Source organism: Danio aesculapii, chromosome 12, assembly GCF_903798145.1.
Source record: "Danio aesculapii chromosome 12, fDanAes4.1, whole genome shotgun sequence".
NCBI classification, from domain to species: Eukaryota; Metazoa; Chordata; class Actinopteri; order Cypriniformes; family Danionidae; genus Danio; species Danio aesculapii.
Window position 1 is genome coordinate 24,199,931 of NC_079446.1, and position 25,513 is coordinate 24,225,443.

A 25,513-nucleotide genomic window follows, 5' to 3' on the forward strand; every position below is an offset into this window, starting at 1 on the left:
TTTTTCTAAAACAGTCTATTTATTGTTAAACACGTTCATGAGATTTGGTCCACTGTGATCAATAATTCACTTCCAACCAGGGAGAAAGAGGAGAAACAAAACAAACAAATGTAAAAATACAGTACAAAAAGAGGCATTGTTGTTTTTCCTTTTCATTTTTTCAAAACCCTGATTTTTTTTTTTATTTAATTTTTTTTTACTGGTTATCTAAGGAGGTGAAAAAAAACCCCATCTTAACAGAAATTCTCAACCGATATAATCCAACATTGGTTAAATCCCACACTGAACATGAATTATGAACATATTTCTGTTTTACACTCCAGCTAGAAAGTGTCAAACACAAATGTTATTTAAAATGGGCAATCATCCTTGGTTTCAAAGACCCGAGAGCCCAGAACATTCAAGTTCTGTGTTAAAAAATAAACTCAAGTGGAGAATGATAATGGTGAGTAGATGACCAATACTGCCGCCTTCGGACAGTCAATGGCCAGCAGTACTAACCCTTTAATATGAATATGAATGATTGCAAACAACATCCCACCGTTTTTGAGCAACAGAGACTGTTAACTGAGCTTCTCGGCTCTCAGGTTGCGTTCGCTTTCTCTATATGTCTACCTCAGGCTCTACCATGTCATCTCAGTTCGACGTAAAATTTCAGACGAGAGATGTGTACAAAACCAGTCTCTATTGTCAATCAGAGAACGTTAACGATACACTTCCCTCCCCTGTTTCCTTAAACAAGTTGCCTAACAGCGTATATATCATTATACCGAAAGAGTAGGATTATTCGTTAAGGTATTTATAATTGTATATAAATGTATAGTATAAGGCGCTATGCAGACGAACATAAATATCCATGTATGCTTTGTGTTCTGTCACAGAGCTGCGAGAATCTCATCAAAATAAAGATGCAGAGAGAATTTACTGAGGTGTGTAGTTTTGAAAGATGAATTTGAACTACAACAACTCTACAAACCCTCTCAAAAGAGATCCCAGGTTTCAGATCAAGCAACAACTACGAAAACATCCCAAAAGCATGACACACTATGAGTTAATGCGGTTTCATTTTCATTCAGCTTGGAAGAACATGAACGGTAAACCAGCCTAGGATTTCAAATCGACGATTCTGAACAGCTCACCAAGCATACATAGACATAAATCACTGTTAAGTATTATATTCATACATGGATACATATATTTAAAGTGTTATACATAGCAATTAACATATACATATATCAATAGCATATAGGAAGATAGAAGTAGTAATAATGGCAATCATTATCATCACTGTCATCATCATAATAATAGCAGTAGTAATAATATGATCCCTCGGTAAAGCGTATTAGGTCACTCCAGAACGTCCCTCTCAAATCTCCATATCATCAGACCCAAACCTGCTCCTTCAAGTGTCATTTAAGCCCTGGAAATCAATGCGAGGAATGTAAATGGATTCTATTTTCCATAACAAACCCTCTCAGGGTGCTTCAATCCTCTACAGCATTTACAAGCAGTTTGGGCTTATCTAGACCTTACAAAACCAACACGTCCGGAGTGACGCTTAAAAAAAAAAAAAAAAGTCACTAACCATCTAATCAGCAATACATGTCATATAGCATAGCTCAATAACAAGAAGTTCTATGTAATCAATACAAGGTAAGGTTATACTTAATTAAGCTTAACTGCTAAGTTATCAATAATCATTAGTAGTATGCCAATATAGTGGATATAATCGTGTGTGTGTGTGTGTGTGTATGTGTGTGTGTATATATTTATATTTATATATATTTATATATCATGTCCACTGAAAGTAAGGACAAGGCATACTAAGGGTAGCACTGCATGTCTTGATATATTTACTTGGAATAGAACTACGCATGGACAGGGCAAGTTTTCTTTGTAGCCTATTTTCTTGCTAACGCGTCTCCGTTCATGCTTCTAATATGAAATGAATCAAAGTTAAATATGGAAAAACTAACCTGCGATGAACTGTGGCAAGTCTCCTTGTAGCAAGCTTATGGGTTTTATAGATTATGCACTTCAAAATCTCAATCTAATAGCTTGAATGTGACAAACATGGAAGCTTTTTCCAACTGTCGATCACTCAATGTAAAGCAAAAAAAGAAGACAAATAATGTATACAAAGTGTTTCAATCCAAATTGACAACTCAAATGTGCATTCCATCCTCAGCTTTATCAAGCACTGCCAGCGCAAAGCAAAAAGAATGAGGGAATGAGTGTGTGTCAGTGCAAGGTCTGTAACTAGCATTATGCAAATATCTATGCAGGTGTTAGGGTTGTTTTGCTTGGTTTATAGGTCTCAAACTCGATTCCTGGAGGGCCGCAGCTCTGCAGTTGCTCCCTGATCAAACACAGCTGATCCAACTAATGAAGGTGTTCATGATTCTTTTGAATACCTTGATTAGTTGGATCAGCTGTGTTTGATAGGGTTGGAGCAAAACTGTGCAGAGCTGCGGCCCTCCAGAAATAGAGTTTGAGACCTACGGCTTAGTTAATCCTTAAAGGGAGAGTTCACCAAAAAATGAAAACGTCCTCACTGTTTGCTCAAGTGGTTCTAAACTTAAGATTTTTTTCTTCTGTTGAACACAACACAAGATATTCTGAAAAACACTGGGGAAAAAAAAAAAAAAAAAAAAAAAAAAAAAAAAAAAAAATCAGCCATTGAGTTCCAGAGTAGGAATAAAATTGATTTTTTTCTAACATTCGTCAGAATATCTTGTTCAACAGAAGTAAAAAAAAAACAAAAACAAAAAAAACAGACCAGTTTGAAACAAATGGAGGATGACTAAATGACAAGATGTTGTTGTTTTTTTAGGGGGGGGGGGGGGTAAACTATCCCTTTAATTTCCTTGGTGTCTCAAATACATTCCACATCTCAACAAATCTCAAATTTCTTGTAAATGGCCACTTTTGGCTGTACATTCAAACTCTTCTACCAATATGGCAGGAACACAGAGTTAAGCACCGCTTCAGAAATTCATCAAAATCTGAAACCACATACATGACTAAGGCATGCGTGGCCTTCACGGCAGGTGCTTTAATTTGATACAGGGAGAACCAGTCTGTTTTGGGTTTGAGTTTGAAGAGCACTGTGGGAAAAGATTCAACTCAATTCAACTCCTCAGAATTGTAAAAACGGAAGAAACTGCCCTTATTTGAGTTAGCTGTAAAAGTACCAGTGTGCATTCACATACACCACACTATGAGCCTGTGCCAAGTGTCATGTCGGTGAATGCGCAAGATTGTGTTTGATAATAAATGGAAAAAAGCATGTGGTGTATGTGTCTGGGTGTGTGTGTGTGTGTGTATGTGGTAACAATCAGTGTGTGTTAGTCCTAAAGTCAGACACTCTGCCCTGAAGGGCAGAATAGCCTGTTACTTCCCAGAGTGGCACTGAAAGAGTGGAGAAGGGCCTTCGAAGCTGACATTTGAACAGGAAGACTCATCCAGACCACACACTTTTGGACCGGTCACAGGTCTCCTCCACCACCAGACATCCTTCTTCCAACCTGCCAGAAAGAACAAAGATAAATTTAACCCTCAGACATATGCCGATATTCAATATTACAACATATTGTGATAATGAACAAAGTAATAGTAATGGCACAACAGTATTATCATGGGCACTTCAAAATACTGTGAATAATTATTTAAACTGTGCCTTTTAATGACCTTTGGATTGTTATATTAGTGATTGTTCATGACAGCACCAATTAATGAAGACTTAACTGCTTATTTTCAGACTAACATTTTACATGTTAATCTGGCTCATAACAATTAAAATTCTGTGACTATCCACTTAAGTCATGACATATTGGTGATATATGAAATACTGTTTCCAGGTTGAAGCCTCTACTCGTTTGAATTGAGAAAATATTCGTTTATGACCACTTTTTACTTATATCACACATTAAAGTGAAATTTATTTAAAATCATGGCGTACACAACAGCCTCTGCACTTGCTGCATCACAGACACCAATATTTTAATTAATAAAAAATTTATCACTTTCTGGCCGTCTGATATTAGGCATATATATATATATATAAGCGATTGTTGACAGTATTACTACAGCACTTTGTAAACATTTATTATTTCCATTTGTTGAGTCTCCCCATACAGTTTGATATGGCACTTGGACCCAAAAGCTGCTTCACATGACGTCACACTTGTTAACGCTGTACAGTGGGGTTCCATTTGTTAACATTATTTAATTTAACTAAACTCACAATAAAAATGACAGAAGCATTTATTAATCTTAAGTGTTGTACATTTCTAATAATTTATTAAAATCAAAAGTTGTAATCGCTTTATTAAACTGAGGTAATAACTAATAAAATTCAGGTGTATTTTCTAAAATTAACTATAACATAATACCAATAAGAATTCATTCATTACAATAAATAAAAAAAAAATAATAATAATTACTATAATAAGGCTATTTCTCACTGTTGATTTAATGCACAGGGTTCCCACTCTTTCATAAACTGCAGATTCAAGGACTTTCACACCACCAATATTTGTAGCGTTTTGAAGTTCCTTACTGTACATATCATTTCCCTTGCACGATATTTACATAAAAAGTCAGAATAATGATGATGTTTTGAACGTGACATATTGTGTGATGTTTTGAACAGTCACGTTCAAAGAACTTTAATAAAATTTGTTGACATTCAAAAACTGGTGATATTCAAATGCAGTTTCTGAAATACTGATAAAATGTGCAATATTTGTCATTATTTGTAGTTCTTGCACAAGATTTAAATGTAAGATTTAAACATTTTTTTAAATGGTTTAATTGTTGAAATAACACCAAAAGCAAATGTCATTTTAAATTTATTTTCAAATTTAGTTTAAGTACTTTCCAGGCCTGAAATTCAAGTACTGTCAAGAAGCATGGGAACCCTGAAAGCAATAACTAACATTTACTAAGGGAATTTAGTGTAAAGTGTTACCTATTGTACTCTATAATTATTTAGCAATTTAATATTGGTTAAAACATTTATTTACTTTGAACATGCATGTACAATATAACAATAAAGTAAGTATTTTTATGTTATTATACCTGTTAAAGGAACTTTTCAGGCGCTTGGGACAATACGTGATAATACCGTATATAAAAGCTTCAAACAATTTCATACCGGCAGATGCCTATTATTGATCACACAAGCTAAACCGCTTCCTCTGCTGCCACCCACCATTGACTCAGAACAGTTAGTTGGCATGGCGATCTGTTTTTCCTCTGGGGGCGGATTCATAAGGTTGCTGTCTGCACGCCGGTGTTGATTGGTCAACGACAGCCACATCTCGTACATCTGCTGCATGTCTCTCACTGACAATGCACAGAGAAATACACACCTTGTTTTAAAACACACAAATGGGTGATGGACACGTCACAGGATCACACTCATAAAAACAAAACAAAAAAACTTAATCTAAGAATCATTTAGCTGAATTATGTGCACTCTCACAGCTGTTGTTTTTCATGTAGGTCCACACATCCCTCTCCTCCAAACTGTGTGCAAAAGAGCAGTTCCCAATATAGTGGCACTTCTTCTGCTTCATAACATGAACACACATCTGCAAGCACAAATGGTTATTATTGCAATTAGGAGTCAACGATACACAGAGATTGTGTCAACACTCAAGATTTTTCAATTAATTTGAAAGTGAGTTTAAATGAGAAACAATGGTACATCTGTCTAAAGGTGTTCTTAGACTTGGGTATTATTCGTTTTGTTCTGCATTTTCTGTTTGGTTTGTTTTCTTTTAAAAAGGCATATCACAATGCATTTATGCAGGAGAAACATACTCAGAAAATACTATTATGTTACAGAAAAACTGCAGTGTCTGATTCAGTGTCTTAGTTTAGGCCTAAATAAAGCAAACTAAGAACAAAATAGGTCAGCCTCGAAAACAAATGCTTTAAATGTGCTATCTACAGTGCCGAGCATATACGAGTACACCCCTTACAAAAATAATTTTTAAATTTATATTTTTAATAGGAAGCTATACAATGCTATATTTGTGCATATACATTAGATGAGTCAGTACTGAAGCCAAATCTGGAGCTTATCTAACAAAATAACTTACGATAACGGTCCAAAAACTAGAACACCTACATTTATATGTTATAGAAAAATATTAGATACAAATAAAAATAAATAAATAAAATAAATATTAAATTATATTGTTAAAATTTTGTTGGGTGTAATTTTTTCTGCAATATTTAGCTTGAATTTAATTGTATTATCTTAGTTTTTTCCTACCATTTTTACAATAAAAATAATTGAAAGAACATATTCGATGGCAACTCTTGCAAGTATATTATTATTATTATTATTATTATTATTATTTTTATTGTGCCTAAAAACCTACGCTAAAAATGACCAAAAAGTGCTTTGTGGAGAGTTGAAACACGACCATTTGAAAAACATTATTACACAGTTAATGAGACCCCCAATATCATACAAACATTTTAAGCTTTGGGTTAGAATTTTCTTAATTTAGAACATTACCTAAAACCAATATCTATTTGTTATAAAAACAATTTAAAACATTTACACATTATTTAGTGTTGATAATTTCTAGCTGATGGGTGAATACAATTAAATTACATTGATCTTATTCTTCACGTACGAGTGGGCTCTGCCACTGGAGTCTTTTTGGTTAAACATTATCAGTTTTATGAACAAACTTGTTTGTAGAGCAAGTAGTTTTACTGTATTCTGCCCTTTAATATTCCTAGTAATTTCTCCCATAGGCGACTGAATCAAAAGTTCTGTAACAATAGTAAAATAAGCGCACTTCCACATTGAAGAATAAGGTCAATACTACTTGCACTGTGCCTGCTATCCAATAATTGCAAAAGGTTTAGGTTTTTGTAAAAGAAAGTCTTTCACAAAAGTAAACAAACATCAAAACGTACAGACACCATATGATTAAATAAAACAACTTTCAGAAATGTTGTAGTTATCTACAAAAAAACTGTTAAGGATCATTTAGCTTAATATATCTACTGTTTTTTTTTTTTTTATTCCTATAATTACCCGTTAGTAATGGTCTAATTATTTTGTGTTTTTAAATAGTTTTAATAGTAAGCAGTTATGACAGCCACTTTTTCAATAATCATATTTCAAAACAAACTGCTGCTGAAAATGTTACAAAATAAAAGTTATGCAAGTCACACTTTTTTTTTAGAAAAACTAATATGCACCCAATATATTTACAAGTGATTCTGCATGAAACCTTGAACCAGAATTGAATAGTGAAATCTATTCCAAAACTCAGCCCTAAAGAGGTGAGCAAACGCTGAATTCTCAGTGGGCAACAGAACATTGTGGAAGACTGGGACACAGGAATTCCTCTCACATGAAGCAGTGTGACTAGCAGAGGACTGATTTGTAACAATGAGTATGTTTACATGAACTCCAATAATCTGATTTTAATATGATAAAGACAATACCCTGATTGAGAGTCTACCATGTAAACAGCGATTTCTAATAACCTATTACCGATTTTAGTTGCATTATTGAAGTGCAGTCCAGACATGTAAACACAGCAATAAAACTATTACCTTCATGTAGGATTTTCGCCACAGTTTACGACAGGATAGTCTATACAAACACGGCTGTTTGACCCTATTCTCTGGACAAATTCCAGAAAAACTACACTCTTCCCGCAGTTTATACTCGCATCTCATTTGTCACGGGGGCATGCATAAATTGTTTTTGCATGAAAGCCAAAGTGCTAAAATGCTTTTAAAATTCAAAAAATTAGAAATGAAACACCCAAAATTACACGAAACTCCAGAGGAAATGTGGATAGTGGATTATGAAAGGAACATTAAAAAAAAAAACCATGAAAAAAACCTTCATCATAGCCAATCATATCATTGTCTTATTCAGATTAAAGAAAATAGTTTGATTACTGATGTCCATGTAAACGCAGTCACTGTTAACTGAAAGAAAAAGAAAAGGCAAATTTGCAACAGTGCAAAAACACAATCGCAAAAGTTTGAATGTACTCTATTTTAAAGATGCAATGTGTTTCTTTTATTGTAGTCTTGGCTTAATTAATAACAATTATTGATGAACCAAATTTTTGCCTGCTAAAAATTGGCTGAAATGTTATGTTTGTTTTTAGCCAAAAGTAACACGCCGAAAATATGAGACAAAATAAAGGCCATGCTTTGCCACACTGTCCAGCAGTGTTCAATGAGCTGGTTTCACTAAAGTCAACAAAATATGGTTATTTTATTGGCTTATACTTTTACAAATCTGTGTAATTTAAGTTTCTGAATTAAATTTACAAAAGGTTTACTACATTACTCTACATTATTCAGCAAAATAATAAATAATTATTACCAAGCATTTTTGTTTTGGTTTTCAGCCGTTACAAGATGTAAAATAAGTCTCTGATGTCCCTAAATTGTGTATGGGAATTTTCAGCTAAAAATACCATACAGATAATGTTTTATAACTCTTTAAAACTGCCCCTTTTAGGATTTAATCCAAATTGTGGTGTTTTTCTGGCTGTTGCTTTAAATTCAAATGAGACCGTGCGTTTCAAAAGAGGGTGAAGCTATAAATGCCTGTGTGTCACCATAATGGCATATTCAACACTAATGGCAGACGGCTGCTTCAAACTCAGGGCTGTTTATGCTAATCACCAAAAGATCTTTATTAATTGGCTGGACTTTCCCCCTCTGATGACATGTACAAACTAGATGTCAATAAAAGTGTTTCTGCTGACTGTTTTATCAGGTGTCGTTATAAAAAAAATTGAATTAATTATCATAAGAGGCTGGCCATATTCACACACAGTTGCCACACAACTGTATTTAAACCCCTATGAATGTGATTTTTAAATGTTTGCAATAATCTTTTATTTGTATAAACAGAATCATCAACATAAAACAAAAGTTTGTTGTCAGAAATTGTATTTATCTTCCATTAACCACAGGAATGACAAATTAATCTCATTTAAGTGCTATGTTTAACAGACACCGCTGCTCAGTGTCACCACTAAAACCTGACAGAAGTACCAGACAGAACAGTTTCTGTCAAGATAATTTAATCAACGCTGACTTACATCATATTGTTGTGGGTAGGTACGTGAAAAAGGCAGCGGTCGCACAACCACCCATTTTTTCTTCTCAAACGATTTCACTAGCAACACCCTGCGCTCCTTTGTCCAACTGAAAGAAAAAGACGACAAAAGAAACACTAAGAACTCTCATTAGAGACCTTGGTCAGGTTAGACATCATATTGAATTTAACACGGATGAAAACTAAAATGTTATGGGTAGATACAAAATTCTTTACAATGCCACCAATCTTCTTATAGGTCCTATATTAATTTTCACAACTTTCAATAACTTTTGCAACAAAGTTTGTATGAGAAAGAAGTTTCATTAGCTAAACAATCTGCACATTCTAAACATATAATCCATCAAATAAACTGTAGTTTTGAACCTTGTACTATTGTTAATGACAAAAATTAACTATGGTGGTACGATAAAATGTATTGACCTCAGGCAAGGATGGAGTTTAACGTGTCCAATAAATGCAGTCACATTAAAACTGTTCCAGTAAACATAAGCATGTTCATTTCTAATGAGCATGTGCATGCTGGTGGTAAGATGGTGCATGCTGGTGGTAAGATGATGCCTGCTTAAATAATGGAACCCGACCTGTGCCTGGCTTTGGCAGTGCAGTATTTCAGTGACTTGTCTGGCTCGTTGACCTGGCCCTCCCTCCAACACTGTCCACACACAAACTTCATCTTCAGATTCAGGCCACGCCCCCGACCGCATCCCACCAGTCCTCCACCTCCTCCTCCTCCTCCACCACTGATGCTGTCTCCACCTCCGCCAACCACACCGCCTGAGACCACAGGACCACCACTGCTGCTCCCACTGGGCTGATGAGGCCCTGGCATAGGCTAAATATTAGGAGAGAAAAGACACATATAGAATGTATTAATTTAGCATTAATTTATTACAAATTAAATGTAAATGAAATTCAAAACCTCTGTATTTACTGTTAATTAAGCAACAAATAATTCACTTGAACACATTTCAAACATATGCATTAACATCCACTTTCAGATTTAAAGCGGTGCAGTGGAAAAATGTGTGCACATCAAATATAGGATGTTGGTTGAAAGAAATGGTAACAAATAAAACAACGGAAATGATAACCTTCACATTAAAGAGCCCCTATTATGCATTAAAAAGGCTCATATTTTGGTTTTAGGGGTCTCCAACAACAGGCTGATCAAAGGTCAAAAACACTGTCGTTGTCTTATAATATGCATTTATTTTTACCTAATTATCCCAACGACTTCCATATGACTTGTTCAGCAATTCATTTGTTCCCAAACCCCTCCTTAGCGCAATGCAAATCTGTGCTGATTGGTCCGATGACCCAGTCTGTTGTGATTGGTCGATTGCGTTCAGCATGAGACAGAGAGAAGTGCCCACCACGGCTTATCAACAAGTAGTCAGAGTGCGGAGTGTATGTGTGAGCTCAATGCAGGAGTGCATTAAAGCAATGCAGTTTAAGACCAGCATATTGCTCTATTCTTCACCATAAGTAAAACAGTGACAAACATTCAGTATTAATCCACACAGTGGAAAAAGCTGAACTATTCTGAAACTCAACCACCGCACATGTGTAGGAACAGCTGATGGTGGCCATAGCAATGACAAACATTGTGGATTTAGATGGCGAGCACACAAACACATTAATATAAGTAAACAAAGCATCACGCATCATGTTTTTAACGTGCCTTTAGACATAATGAGAATATAAAGGGTTAACCAGATGCACTACAAGCGTTTAACAAAACACAATTAAATACATAATTTGCAAACTAGAGAAAACAAGGAGGCAACCGTTTTAGTCGCACTTACTTACACTTGTGAAATGGCTGATGAACCTCCGGTTGTATGCGTAAATAAACTTCAACCACTGACTCTCTTCACTGCCTCCTAACATGTTTAGGTAGGGCAAATAACACAAACACTTCAGCCAGGATCTGCCACAGTGCACTGCTACTTTTTCTTTCTACAGCGTTTGTGGGCAGGGCTGGCAGTTTAAATTTTCCCGGGTTTGTGCGCCCAACAAATGGGCAGGGCTTGAGTTCTGTATCGACGTCTCGCCAAAACAGCTAAAGACTCATTCTGGTGTCGGATCATTCGAACCACTATGAGTCGACTCTTTTATAGATGACAGTGCCCTTTCAGATTTCAGCCTTAGCTGGATATTTCACTTCACTTACAGCTGTGTTACACACTGCATGGAAGGTCATTTTCAAAAACCCATAATAGGTGCTCTTTAAGAAATAAATAAAGTTTGGGGAACTTTCAAATGTATGTTCTTAATAATGTGGTGAAGTCAGTAAGGTGCCGAATGATGAATTAAAATAACATATTGTATCTGCTGAAAAAAGTTTGCAATAAATATGCAATAAAACAAGTGGTGCACTGGTTTGCCAAAAGATATACATGTTATACAGTAAAACTCTCAAGAGTCCCAAAAGTTTGTTATATTTGAAAAAAATATGGTTTCATATGGTTTCATTTAAATGGTTCTATCTCCAAAAAACAAAGAGAAAATAAATCTTATTGTAATTACATGTGTATTTTGGGGGTATCAATGCATTTGCAAATGTTTTCCCCTTACTAAGGAAAATTCAATAAAATTGCATCCCTTCTGGTACAAAGATGAACATTTGAGGACAGCACTTTTTTTTTTTGTCAAAGCCTCACCTTCTGTCTCTGCGCATTCTGTTCCAACCTGTGCCAGTGTCTTTTAGACTCCTGCACCATCTCCTCATGGGTAATACCTGAGCCAGTACACAACACAAATTAAATCTCATTAAGTGCTTTATTACTACGAGTTTTATTTTTTATTTATGCTAGTTTTCATGCGAGTTTTCATTTATGCTAAAGACCACAATACAGAGCAAAGCCGCCAATTCTCTACATTGCAGAGTCAGAACATTTGTTGTTGATATAAAATAAATGGGGCAATCAAAATTGAAATCCCACAATAAACAAAAGCTCTATAAAGATTTAAAAACAGTAGTTTGCAGTGTACATGCATGTATAAAAAAAATAGCATATCCTCTATACCTGTGTCCTGCTGAAGCACCCAACACTTGAGTTCTATGACTGAATGTGCAAAAGAGCAACTGTCCTCCCGTTGGCAGCCGTATCGCACTTCATGACGACACACGTCAAACTGGCAGAGTGGGTGAAGAGGGCGTATTTTACTGTAGCGCACATTTGCTGAGCGAACCACATGCACCAGGCACCTGTTCAGTTAGTTGACAGCATAAGAGACAGAGATATGAGGGAAGATGTTATGTGAAAGACACATAAGACACATTAAAGGGTTAGCTCACTCAAAAATATTAATTATCCCATATATTCCTCTTCCACAAGGCATCCTAAGTGTTTAGGACTTTCTTCTTTTAGTCAAATCCAATAGGAGTTATTTAAAAAATGATCAAAGGCTGTTCATAATACAAAAACTTCCACATTAGTCAAAGTAATTACACGAAATGACTTATACGCAGCGATTCACAATAGGAGACCTTTATTTCACCTGCTGAAGCCAAGTGAGGCACTTTTCAATATGAACAGAACTTGAATGCACTTTATTTATCTTCTTTTGACCTCTGATAAATATTAGCAGACTGTTGCCATTGTAAAGATGGAAAAGCCCAATATAAGGAGAAATAAAGCTTCTGCTGGATTTTTTTAGGTGAACAAACCCATTAGGTTCTTCAAAAAGTACATTAGTGATTTAATTTGAGGTTAAAAAAGACAAGTCGGGACAGAATGACTCACTTGTTATCATCAAAGGGATGTCGTGCAGTGAGGTTGGAACACACAGCGAGATTCTCTTTGCTTCTCTTGCTAATGATACGCGGTTTACTGTCAAAACATTCCTACAGGAAGTCAGAGGCCAGAATTAGACGATATATCCTAACAAGGACCCAATAGCTAGCATTAAATATGAATGTGAGCATTACCTCACAGAGGAACATAAACATGCCCATATGGAGCTGGAGGAGACGGGTGACACTGAGGGCCCGGCGTTCATTGGTGCCCAGAGGGTCAAACAGTAACTCGCGACTCAGAGCTCCCTTTCTCTCTTGGGTCCAGACGTCGATCTCCTCCTGGCAATAGGCAAAAGTGCAGTTCTCACCATACTGGCACTCCTGACGTTCTTGTACCTCTGAAAAAAAATAAACAACAATGATGTCAATCAGTTAAAATCTAAACGATCATATGTGACCCTGGACCACAAATACAGAATCTTTTTTTGGAGAATGCGATTTGAATAAATTGGCCGATATAGAAAAATGTGAACATTTAGAAACGGAGGGTTAAAAAAAAAATAATCAAAATATTGAGAAAATAACCTTTAAAGTTGTTCAAAGTTCCTTGCAATACATAATACTTAATACTTATCAAAAACACCTTTTGGTTTATTTAAAAATGTACAAAAATTATTGAAATATTATTTCAATATTTATTGAAAATGTTCAAAATATAGTCATGGAACATGATCTTTACATAATAAACTAATGAATTTTGCATAAAATTAAATCTGTAATTTTGAGCCATTCTGTGTATTTTTGGCTAGTTCCACAAACACACTCATGCAACATAAGACTGGATCAGGTCTAGGGTCACATATACACTTAATGGCATCTTCATAAGATAAAGCCTGTTCCAAGTGCTTTTGGATGAGCTAGTCTGAGTATTTCTGAAACTACTGAACAAAGTGTAATAACCACATCTTTTTTTTTTTTTGCATTTGTAGATCATAATAAATCACAGTTATAGAATCAAGTAAAAAGAAGTGTCATTTTCATTGCATATAGTATAGCATAAATATAAACACTTTAACTGATATTATTTTAAAAATACTATACTAATATTCTGTTACACTTTCATTATTTAATGCACTATATGTTAATATGACTATTTATTTCTGCCACAGCACCACAGTAATGTTTGTGATCAGTTAAACAGATTTTAACTATATACACTACCTGACAAAAGTCTCGTCATCATTCCCTGTTGTAAGAGCAACAAATAATAATTTGGCTTCTAGTTGATCTAGTGGCAGAAGGTGGATTTGTACGATGAATCATCGATTGACGATTGAACTGCATCCCAACCATGACAAATACTGCAGAAGACCTATCGGAACCCACATGGACCCAAGATTCTCAAAGAAATCAGTCAAGTTCGGTGAAGGAAAAATCATGGTTTGGAGTTACATTCAGTATAGGGGCGCACAAGAGTTCTGTAAAGTGGATGGCAACACCAACAGCCTGAAACTTTAAGACATTTGTGTTGCCTTTACAAACCACAGGAGAGGGCAAATTCTTCAGCGGGCTAGCACTCCACATCAAAGTTTCTGAAAGCAAGATTGGCCAGCCCAGTCAACAGACATGAACATTATTGAGCATGTCTGGGGTAAGATGGAGAAGGAAGCATTGAAGATGAGTTCAAAGAATCTTGATAAACTCTGGGAGTCCTGCAAGAACACTTTCGTGCTATTCCAGATGACTATTAATAAAGTTATTTGAGTCATTGCAGAAATGTATGGATGCAGTGCTCCAAGCTCATGGGAGTCATACACAATATTAATTATTTTCCACCGCACCATGACTTTATATTCTATACTGTACATTATTTCTGTTAAGTGACAATACTTTTGTCTAAGCAATGTCTGACCTTACAGTCCTAATAATATACTTAAAAAAAAAATCAAGGCATGATCATATTGTATTTTGCTAAAATAAGCATAATCTAGAGGCCTTTGCCTTTCATATAAGCCACTTCTGATACCAAATGATCAACTAGAAGGTAGGTTATTATTTGTTCTTCCTAAAACTTGCATAGGCAAAAATTTGTCAGGTAGTAAAAAGCATTTCTCAAAATATCAGCACAAAAAAAAAAAAAAAAAAAAGAAAAAGAAACCTCAAACTGGTTTGGAAAAAGGGTGAGTAAATGAGTAAAATATTCATTTTCGGGTGAACGATCACTTTAATATTCTCTAAGGCCCAATCCCAATTCAACCCCTTAGCCCTTACCCCTACCCCTCATTTTGCGCGTGCAAGCCAAGGGGTAGGGGTGTCCCAATTCTCTTAAGCTTAAGGGCGAAATACTTTTTGCCATTATTACGAATTTTTACAACAAACAAACATTTGTTTTAATATATTTATAACCGCATTCATGTTTTACCATCATGCTTAAAAATAGTAAAAAAATAAAACACACTGAAATAAAAAAAAAAACGCTAAATTTCATGATCTATAATCCCTAATAATAACTCCTGTACAGCAGTGCCACAACATTCTGACACTCGAATACCTAGTGGCTGGGAATGAGCTTTTTACAGTGTCTGCAATAATGTTAATGTTGTTTTTGTGTGATTACATAGATGAATATGGCCACTGTGGAAATACACAGTACATTCACAATCTTATTGCCACATTAGATCGTTATGATAACATAATATATGCCTTCAGTGATTTCCTGAAGATAAATACCAAAAAAAAAAAAAATAGCACAACTGAAAAAACTACAGCAGTCGCGATATGACACATGATGACGTGTGCAGGTGCTGTAGTGCTGTCCCAATTCTTAGGGGTAAATTTTGAAGCCCTTCCCCTTAACGCTCGGTTGTAAGGGCCAAGGGAAAGGGGAAAGGCACAAAAATAGAATTGGCATAGGGCCTAAATGTCTGTGGTATTTAAATGTTTCAATTACATTGTGTCTGGTGCGGGCAGCCAAAATGCTTGTCACCGGAATCTTACCAAATCGAGCTTTAGAAAGATTGCACAAGGAAAAAAAAAAAAAAAAAAAAAAAAAAAAAAAAAGGCTGCAAAATATGCACTGAAGCCCTGTCATGCACATGTAGTCAGCAAATCTTCAGCAACTGCCTTAAGGTATGAAATTAATCTACATAGCAAATTCTGAGAAGTGATTCCAACACATTGCTAAAGTCAAGTTATGAAATATTAACCCAGTACTAGTAAGGTGCACATTGATATAGGCATGGGATGATAACCCCTTTTAAGGTTTGCCGCAGTATAGAAAAGTCACAGCAGACATTTGAAAAGCAAATTGCTTATGCACCAACCGCCAAGCATGACAAATATGTGCTTTTAAGTTGCAAAGAAATGTTTTTGAAATTAATGAAGATAGCAGAAGTAAATAATTTCTATTAATTATTTAGCCTGACATGTTTACTTTTTCAAAGTATTTCAAATGTTTCTTAAAAATCAAATATATTGTGTTCAATGGGGAAAAAAAATCTTTTGCTTTTTATACAGACATTTAAAAGAATTTATATTTATCCAAGGTTATCAGAATCTTATACTGGCCTATGATACTTGGATATTAGGAAATAAAATCCTAATATCTTCTGTTTCAAGGATGAGATTAATACTGTTATCAAAACTAAAATTATCATCATTTGCCAATCCCATTGTAGTATCCATTATAATTCCCTTGTAGTAGTGTGCATCCCTTACTAAAACATCTATCCAGTGTAAATGGTTTGCACATTTCTCTAATCAAAACAAAGCCATACCTTTGCAGAGAACAAACGCCCCAAGGAAGTTATTACGAGCTGGACGAGGTCGCACCCTCTTCCAGATGGGGTCATCTGCAGTTTTGAGGCGACAGAGCAGCACATCTCTCTTACAGCGGTGCGCTGCCTCAGGCTGATAATGATAGTCCATGACTCTGGGCCCTAATTCAGAAAATTTTTACTTACTGGAGATCAGACTGGTATAGAATGCTCTGGAATAGTTTTAATATGAACTTTTTTCTTAAAGCATACATTAATATACATAGCTGAGGGCTACAGTACCTATGCGACTGTAGCAAGCATTACAGGCCTGTCTGAACTCATGTGTGGCAGCCAGAGGGTTTCGTGACAGCAGAGAAAGGTTGGTACCAACTGGGCCATTCTATTGGCAAAAAAGAACAATTCTCAGACCAGGAAATAGCTAAACATTAAAAATATTATACAGAAGACAGTTAAAAGGGACAAACTGTAAATTAACAAAAACAGAACAGAACAGACTTACTGCATTGGCGGCATTATGATTACGCAAACCAGGGATGAAACAGTGAGAGATTCGTCCACCTGAAATTTGGGAGGAAAGGGAAATGAATTGGATAAAATTAGCAAACTCAAAATATTGTAAAGACATTCATAATAGTGTCACATGATCAGTCAGCTGATCTGGTACTCAAAAAAATGACCATTATAACAGGTAAAAACAGATGTACTGATTAATATATTTGTGAAAACTTTTGTTCCAAGATTTTTTCCAGAACGTAAATCTTGGATAGTTATGAATAAGTGGCACTTGATTAATTTGATGCCGTTCAGATGAGAATTTTCATTCTAAAATGCCATTTAAAAATTAAAACACACTAGTGTAAACTGCACCATAGAATAGTAGTGTTTCACACACACCACATTCATTAAAGCTGATTTCAGGTTTTCAACCAGGTTCCTGGAGGACCACCAACACTGCATGTTTTGGATGTCTCCTTTGTCTGTCACAGCCATTACAGTTCTTTCAGTCTCTTCTAATGAGCTGATGGTGTCAATCAGGTGTGTTTGATTAAAGAGACATGGGATATATGCAGAGCTGGTTCTTCTCCAGGAACATGATTGAGAAACACTTGCTTAATGAATGAATTTAGTTGTAAAACAAACACGTTGTGGATGATGATGGTGGACACTCAAGAAAACAATTAGGGAAATTAACTCTGGCTTGATTTTATATAGATCCAAGCTAACTGCGTACTTAATGCAAAACATTTTACTCAAAAGTTTTTTAATAATCTACGTAAAAAGCCTTTGACAACCTGGAAACAAAAAGTTTCCTCAAAGCTTCAAAAGAAACCTCAAGGACTTCACATCAGGCAGTTGTTTTGGATTTCAAAATGTACGGCCAGACTCTGCTCATTCATATGTGGAGTCGTGCGCAAAGCTATGAAAAAAAGTTGTGTACACTGCAAGCCGAAATGATGTTGCGCACACCAAAAGCAAACATTCGCAAATGCCTTGATAACTTCACATTCACCCAGGCGAACTTAAACCAGCCTTTAGAGACTCACCAGGAAGTGTGTACTCAGAGAGTGAATCCAGTCCTCCTGTGATCAATGATCCAGAACCCCCTTTCCCTGCAGTGTCCGCAGCCCCAGAGCTGAAGGAGCCAAGAGAGTCCATTGTCTGGGAAGAGGCTTCGCTTTGACCCAAGACTGTGAAGGGCTCCAGTGGTGGAAGTGGACTTACAGCAGAGTTGAAAAATTGAGCTGCGAGCTGAGGTGTGGATCCTGCAAGACCAGGAGAGTATGGAGGTCTCAAACCCACAGCAGTGTTTGGTAGGTTTGTAGGAATGGCACCTTGAACTGGGTTCTAATGACAAGAGGAATAATCAATAAACACACTGATCCATCCAGCATTAAGTGACCATGTCTTTTCTATTGCACTCACCACGCTGACCTCTGCCCCTTTAGGAATACTTTCCAGCAAGGTGTCCAGACATGAAGTGTCCTCATTCATTACACATTCTCCCATGTGTTCAGATACAGGCACTGAGTATGGCACCCGCCCCGACGGCTCCTGGCTTGGGCTTTCTGGCATGTCTTGGGGCTCAACTGGGTCCAGCGAAGGAATCTGTGGGTCATCACTGACAGGAATTGGTGTAGCCAGAGGGGCAGGGATGCACTGGGCACTTGTTAAGTCTGTGAAAGAAACAGATAAGCAAACTGAATCACCAAACTCATTTTACACAATTATATTTATACATGTATGGTTATAAATACCTGATCCAATATCATTCAAAGTCTCAAGACCATTCGAGGAGGTCTGAAATTAGAAAAAAAAGCCAATTTGTACATTTAATCCAAATTCTGCAAACAAAAAGCAATAACACTTTTTATATTAAAGGTGCAGTAGGTGACTGTCTTCGGAAACATTTTTGTTGTGCTGGTGAAGTCTCTTCACATGCCGATAGTACAGATTAAAGTAAATGATCTAAATATATTGATATGTATTTTTATATTTTGGGTAAAACATAAGACTAAAAAAATGTTCATCCAATTTAAAGTTGTCAGGCCGACAAATAACTCTATGACAGGTAACTCAAACTGCCCGTCAACAAATTTAAATTTGTATTTCTGCACAGCCTCTTCACACAGACAGAATCATCATTCGTGAGTGCACGTGAAGTGGTCACCTACAGCTGACAGAAAGAGACATCAGGCAAACTCTGCATCAACCTGAACTTCTTTCTGAAAGACCAGCGTGGCCTTGTATACATGAAAAGATTGTTTTTGAAAGGGCTTCTGCCAAAAATGCAGAATCTGAACTTTTCTAAATATCAGAATTTTTGCACGCTGGAGGGAAATGACGTTATGCAGTCCAAAACAATGCTCTGAAGTATTACTTTTAGACAGGTGTGTCTTAAAACTATTTTAGCCACGGTAAGTGTATGTCGATAGTGTTCTTTTTTATAAATGGATTAATATGCACAGAGGTGTGTTTCAGCCATTGAAAAAGACTGGTGAAAGATTCACTATTTTCAAGTTCATGTGGTATCTTTTACAGCATCGATAATATAATCAGTTAATTAGACATAAGCATTCATTTAGTTGTTCAAGTGTTAAAGGAGGTGAAAACAATTGAGCACAATTGAAAATGAAGTCACTCATTGTCTTGGTAACGTAAGTGTAATGTAAAAAGATGACAGGACATTTCTGCTTTTAGCACTCCTTTTCTGATTTGATTTTTGTATAGCTGAGTAACAAAACATAAGTAAATAGCGCTCTTCCGCCCAACCTGTTATACTGAGATAAAGTTTGATTTATATTCACACATTCGTTCATTTTTGAACAGTGACATGCTCCCACTCTGTTACTTTGAACACTCTGTCTGAAATAGCATGTGGGTTTGACTTCAAAACAACATTAGCACTATTTCATTGACTGTGAACAAACTATGATGTTGTATTTTAAAGTCATTGGCTTATTATATGATTTCATTATTTAAAATTTGCAAACAATGCTTTTCTGAAATTATATTATTAAGGAGAAAGTCTGAATGTGCAGATATAAAACCAACTTTACCCCAATGCCAGTTTTGGGGAAATATAATTTCTTCACCCGCTGACCTGTCAACAACTTCGCTGGACGAAGTGCTATCGTCATCAAATCATCATCTATTCGGCGTGTGTAAGGCGTGTGTAAGGAGGCGTGGCTTTGGATGGCAGGGGAGGGATGTAAATTTTCAACGCTATTATGCTAATGCTAGCATTCTGGCAGATCACCTACTGCTTCTTTCAGTAAGTACTTTTTATTAACAAACTTTGTTGTTTAATTTAACTTGCCTCCCCAGTAGGAGAATTAGTTTCTCCATTGTTGTCTGCCCCAGATGTTGTAGAATCAAGCTGAAATAAAAAAAAAGTGTTGTTTTAAGAACTATAAAAAGCAACAATTTAAACTAATAACATTTTATCTATAAGACAAACCTGAGGGCTGACATATGCTTTGCGGATTTTCAAACCAAGTTTGTTGGCTAGATCCTGAGCAAGCTCACTGACTTGCCTGTCCTGTGTAACATAAAGCAATATTTTGTTAGTTAAATGGATACACAAAAAAAATCATACAAATGCACTTCATATATTATAAATATAAATTAATGCTGTTTCCTATAGTAGTAAAATACTTGAGTCTGTATGATTTATAGCATTTTTTTGAGATAAGGCTACATTTGCCCACTAAACCAAACAAACAAATAAAAAAGTATCACTAAAATATTATATTTGCATTATTATATTTTTAAAGCTAAGGTCTCTGCAGGCTTTACTTTGCTATCATAATCCTTCAGATATTACGCCAATATGGAGCTCATAAATTATTATTAATGTTGAAAATGTTTGTGCTAATTAATACTTGTTATACTGATCAAATAACAGCAAAGATGTTTAAGATGCATAAAATGATTATTATTTATAAAGGATTCTTTGAAAAATCATTTTAAATGGTTAATAAAAGTAGAAATCATATGAAGCATCATAAACATCAGTTTGGAAGCATTTATATAACATGGTTCAAGTGACCCAATTCTGATTTTTTTCCTCCCATGTGGCACAGATCAGAAATGACCCACGCAAGGAAAACATCACAGATTCTGCTATTTTCAGATCAGTTTCAGACCTCTTTCAATTGTGGAAATCAATCTGACACGATGCAGACACGTGCATTTGCATCTGCCACGGAGAGAGATCAGACTCACCCTTGATGAGAATTGTACGTCACTGGCATTTGATGTCAACACAAAAGACACCAACCGTGATCATAAGACTCTCATCAATTGCACAGTGGAGAAAAAAGATTCGAGCGATGGTAGGTTTAAAGTTTGCTGACTTAAAGGGAGTTCACACAAAAAAAAATGTATTCTGTCATCTTTGCTCACCCTCCACTTGTTGAGTTTATTTTTTCCATTTAAAGTCTGCGTTAAAAATACTTTAAAATGTGCTATTGACTCTTTCCCTGCAATTGATAAGTTTTTAATGGCAAACCGTGTTTTAGGTAATTTACTAAACGTAAGACAATCAAATTAAGTAAACATTAGATCATGTGTAATAGTTAAACAGCTTTCCTTTGGCTTATTCCCTTCTTTATCAGTTTTTTATATACTTTGATATATGATATCGTCATATATTCCTTGCAGAAAATTTTCTGGCCTGTCAAATTTAGGTAAAAATCATCACAAACTTCACAAAAAAAAAAAAACTGCTGACAAGGAAAGAGTTAACAATCCACCTAGTAATCAAAATCTCTGATAAATAGGCAGGACTTTGTGCTCTCAAACGGCTGGTGGCACTGAAACCACGCCCACTCAGTGGAAAGTGGGTCTCTCTCAACAATTAAATACTGCTACAACCTGAATAGATGCATTCTCTGGTAATGTTAGCTTATTTGGCTTTTTACAGACATACATGTTTGAGTGTGCTCAAACAGACAACAACGTGGGTCAGAGCTGCGCTGAAACCTTCTTGTCTTCAATGCCATTGTGGCGCAAAGTTGCTTAGCAACATCAGAGCGCTCTGATGTGCTTTACAATAAAGAGAAAGCAGTACAGCTTGGGCTTACATGTGTTTTAGATGCACAACTATTTTAAAACTGCATGTAGGCCTGTCACAATAATCAACATATCGACTTATCACACAAGACAGGGACATGTCCTCAATCTTTTTTTGGTGATGCAATTAATATCGCCTATACATAAAAAAAAAAAAAACAACAACCACATTTTAGCTGATTGCGCACCCTCTCTATCTCTACTGGAGTCATCAGTGTCACTATGGTTAAAAAAAAAAAAAAACACTTTAGTTATTATTATAAATTCCTATAATATATATTTTCATGTGGGTGCCTTATGACTGAAAATAGATGTTACTTTTTTCTAGCTCTCTTTACCTTGGACATTTTTGGTAACATTTTTTATTATTTTATATTTGTTTAGGATATACGTTTTCCTATTCTTATTCCAATAGCTATTAATTAAAATGACTAATTAAATATTCTTAAGAATAAAATAGTGTTCACTGGAAGAGTGTATTTGCATTATGATGCTATTATAGTGTCAAAATAGTCTTAAAATCACAATAATATTGTTTATTGCAATACATTTTGTTGCTATATTCAGATAATGAACAATGAATGCAATTAAATGAACAGTAAAAGGAACTCAAGATTAAGCAAAAGAATCAATAACACAATAGGTGTTATAATGATAGGGAAGGAGCCACAATCTGCTTCATCATGCCGATAGTTTAACTGAATCTTACAATCTTTGTAATGCGTTTCAGCTATACATTTTTAACATTTAAAATGTGTTTGAAAAAAAGCTCAGAAATCTTTTCCCCCTGACTTTAACACAAAAGAAGATAAATATTCAAGAATGTTGAAAATCGGCAGCCATTGACCTCCATAGATTTTCTTTCCTGGTATAGATGTCAATGCTATCAGTTTCCAATATTATTAATAAATATCTTCTTTGTGTTTAAACAAAAAAAAAAAGAAAGAAACTCGCAAAGGTGAACAAGCACTGAACGTAATCACTGAGTCAATTTCCATTTTTGGGTAAACTGTCTCTTTAATGCACCTTCACTGAGTTTGTATATATAAATATTTACATTCAAGATTAAGAAAAAACACTTTTGACTATTTAAAAACTTTTAGTGTTTTAAATACTGTTAAATACAAATAAATATGCAATTGCTTCTAAAAATGAAAACATACGTGTGGAGCAGTTAGTAGGCATCCAGTGCCGCACTCATAAGCCTCTCTAAATCGGCCCTGGTCCCTCAGACAAAGTGCCTTCCTGTAGAGAGCCCTGCGACTACCCTCCGACACACACAGTGCACTGTCACAGTCTTGCACTCCCCGCTCGTACTCACCCTAAACACACAACACAAAACATATCTGACTTGCAGATAACATATATACAACATGTAACTGTTCTTGTCATTCCCGCACAATGAACTTGTCAGTTTACATGACAGATTTACACGTCAACCAATAAAAATCAAGCTCACCAGACTATAATGTGCAGCTGCCCGGTTTACATAAAGGCTCTCTAACAGCTCAGGAGGAATGACCAGTGCTTCTGACTGAGCGTAGCGAGCTACATTCACACCCTCGCTGTAATGGACTGCTGCCTGTCTCCATTCACCATCACGATACACAGCATTACCTTCATCCAGCAAATTACAGACCAGCTGAGTCAGGAATGCCTGGGAAAAGAAAGGAAGAGTGTTTCCATTCAAAATTTCGCTAGCAAAATACAATCACAATGGATTATCTAGGTGGGGCATTTTTTTCTTAAGGGATAATACAAATGAGTCATACCTCATAACCTTCAGGTTCAGGGAAAGGCAAAGATGACCTGTGGCAAAAAGAAAAGTACATTAAGCAATTTTGGGATCATTCCACATAAAGAGAGAGCGGCGGAGAGTCGGTTAATATCATATCTGTATTGCGGAAAAGACGACTACAAACTTACTGAATGAAGCCCAAAGCTTTTTGTATTTCTTCCTTGCGCTTTTGTCGTTCTAGATCCATAGCTGCAACATATCACAACCAATAAACAACAATTTACAACATGCATCAATCAACAAATAAAACTGAACGACAAAAATGTATGTACCACACAAGCAATTACTACAAATGGTTTATTATAAAAGTATAATATATAATTTCATTCTACATGAAAACATTTCAGTCGTGTGTTTTTTTCTAGCAAGCAAACGATGTTGAATACTAGTGTGGAAAATGTAACCGCAATAATTAGTCAAGAAAAAACTAAAGATGAAAAGTTGTATGCACTTAATTAAACAATTATGGCAACTAAATTATAACTGTATGCAAAAAATACTAAGTATTACAGACATATAATCTCCAAGGCCTAAAATTTGAGGCAAGCAAGTGTGAGCACATCCCCGAGCTCGCCTAAGAGAAACACCCTCTAATGCAACTCTCTCCGGGCTTGATAAAAATAAAAACAACTAGGATTAATACCGTATTGGTACTTGATAACACTCCTTGATGGATATCACTATATAAGATATTTTACACCGACATGTTATTGAAATAGCTGCCAGTGCTACACAATGAAAAGAAAGTCAACTTGCACTGGTTGCAGGTTAGCATTAGCTTTACCGCGAGCTAGCGCCCGGCTAGCCCGTTTATGCTGTCAACTTCAGATTTGTTTACACCAATTATTATCAATGATGAGTTTAGTATACCTACACAAAACGTTACCAACAAAGATCTAAAACGCTTGTTTACATTTTAGCATTTTAAAATAACAACCCAGCGGACCGTTTCTACTTCGGATGGTATAAAATAGCTTTAAAAATATCACGGTAGCCAATTAGCAAGCTAACGTTACATTTTCCGATCTGCTGCAGCGAGGTCGCATATAAAGATCATTTTTACCTTTATCAATAAAGCAGAAAAGGAACAAATGAAAGCTGCAATGCTTTGATTATAAAGATGTTCGACATAAGTTACTTTTATTTAAAAAGTCAAGCTAAGAATCATGCTAAAACACAAGCTTGTTGGAAGGACATTCAACCCACCTAACGTTAAGACTTGAGATCTTCTCTTCCACTAGGAGCTGTTGTTAAAGAAATAAATCCCTTGAATTGTCAGGTAGAAGATTTGTGTGTTTTATTCCTTCGAAATCATTATTTTAATTAATTCGCCTGCCCCGAATCAGCGGACAGATCATGTGCGACTTGAGCCGTTTGGTTTCCCCCAAGTTGCGCTCAAGTTTAACTAAACCGTCCAGACTGTGAGGTCCTAAAGGCAGAGAGAGACGGATCCTTTTTTGTTCGAATTGGAGCATTCAGCCACTAGGGGC

General features: G+C 35.8%; 2 protein-coding genes across 3 annotated transcripts in view; one reads left to right on the top strand and one right to left on the bottom strand.

Annotated features, from left to right (window-relative positions):
* The window catches only part of cby1 (chibby homolog 1 (Drosophila)), a 142,835-nt gene that overhangs the window by 112,150 nt on the left and 5,172 nt on the right, over window positions 1-25,513 (top strand). The window lies entirely within an intron of this gene.
* zc3h7bb (zinc finger CCCH-type containing 7Bb) lies at window positions 1-25,513 on the bottom strand. 2 transcript variants are annotated; one of them, XM_056469532.1, is made up of 22 exons: window positions 25,230-25,513; window positions 24,152-24,212; window positions 23,998-24,034; window positions 23,685-23,882; window positions 23,389-23,547; window positions 20,610-20,690; window positions 20,469-20,528; window positions 18,907-18,949; window positions 18,584-18,825; window positions 18,196-18,496; window positions 17,151-17,209; window positions 16,931-17,030; window positions 16,649-16,810; window positions 13,065-13,270; window positions 12,880-12,980; window positions 12,160-12,341; window positions 11,794-11,870; window positions 9,712-9,962; window positions 9,111-9,216; window positions 5,489-5,597; window positions 5,216-5,349; window positions 1-3,527 (listed from the first exon to the last, which is right to left on the bottom strand). In XM_056469532.1, the coding sequence occupies exons 2-22, from the start codon at window positions 24,208-24,210 to the stop codon at window positions 3,489-3,491; spliced, it is 2,706 nt and encodes a 901-aa protein (XP_056325507.1). In that variant the 5' UTR covers window positions 24,211-24,212; window positions 25,230-25,513; the 3' UTR covers window positions 1-3,488. The 2 variants fall into 2 exon arrangements, with proteins under 2 accessions (XP_056325507.1, XP_056325506.1); XM_056469531.1 differs by having other exon boundaries at window positions 18,575-18,825; window positions 25,230-25,509.

What these genes read in the sequence shown, in the direction of transcription:
- zc3h7bb (XM_056469531.1), bottom strand. Translation starts at nt 24,210, where the DNA reads ATGGATCTAGAACGACAAAAGCGCAAGGAAGAAATACAAAAAGCTTTG. An exon ending in CTCTGAGTACACACTTCCTG is followed by an intron (nt 17,210 to 18,195) that starts GTGAGTCTCTAA and finishes CCCAAATTTCAG; the next exon opens with GTGGACGAATCTCTCACTGT. An exon ending in CATCCCTTTGATGATAACAA is followed by an intron (nt 12,342 to 12,879) that starts GTGAGTCATTCT and finishes CTAACTGAACAG; the next exon opens with GTGCCTGGTGCATGTGGTTC.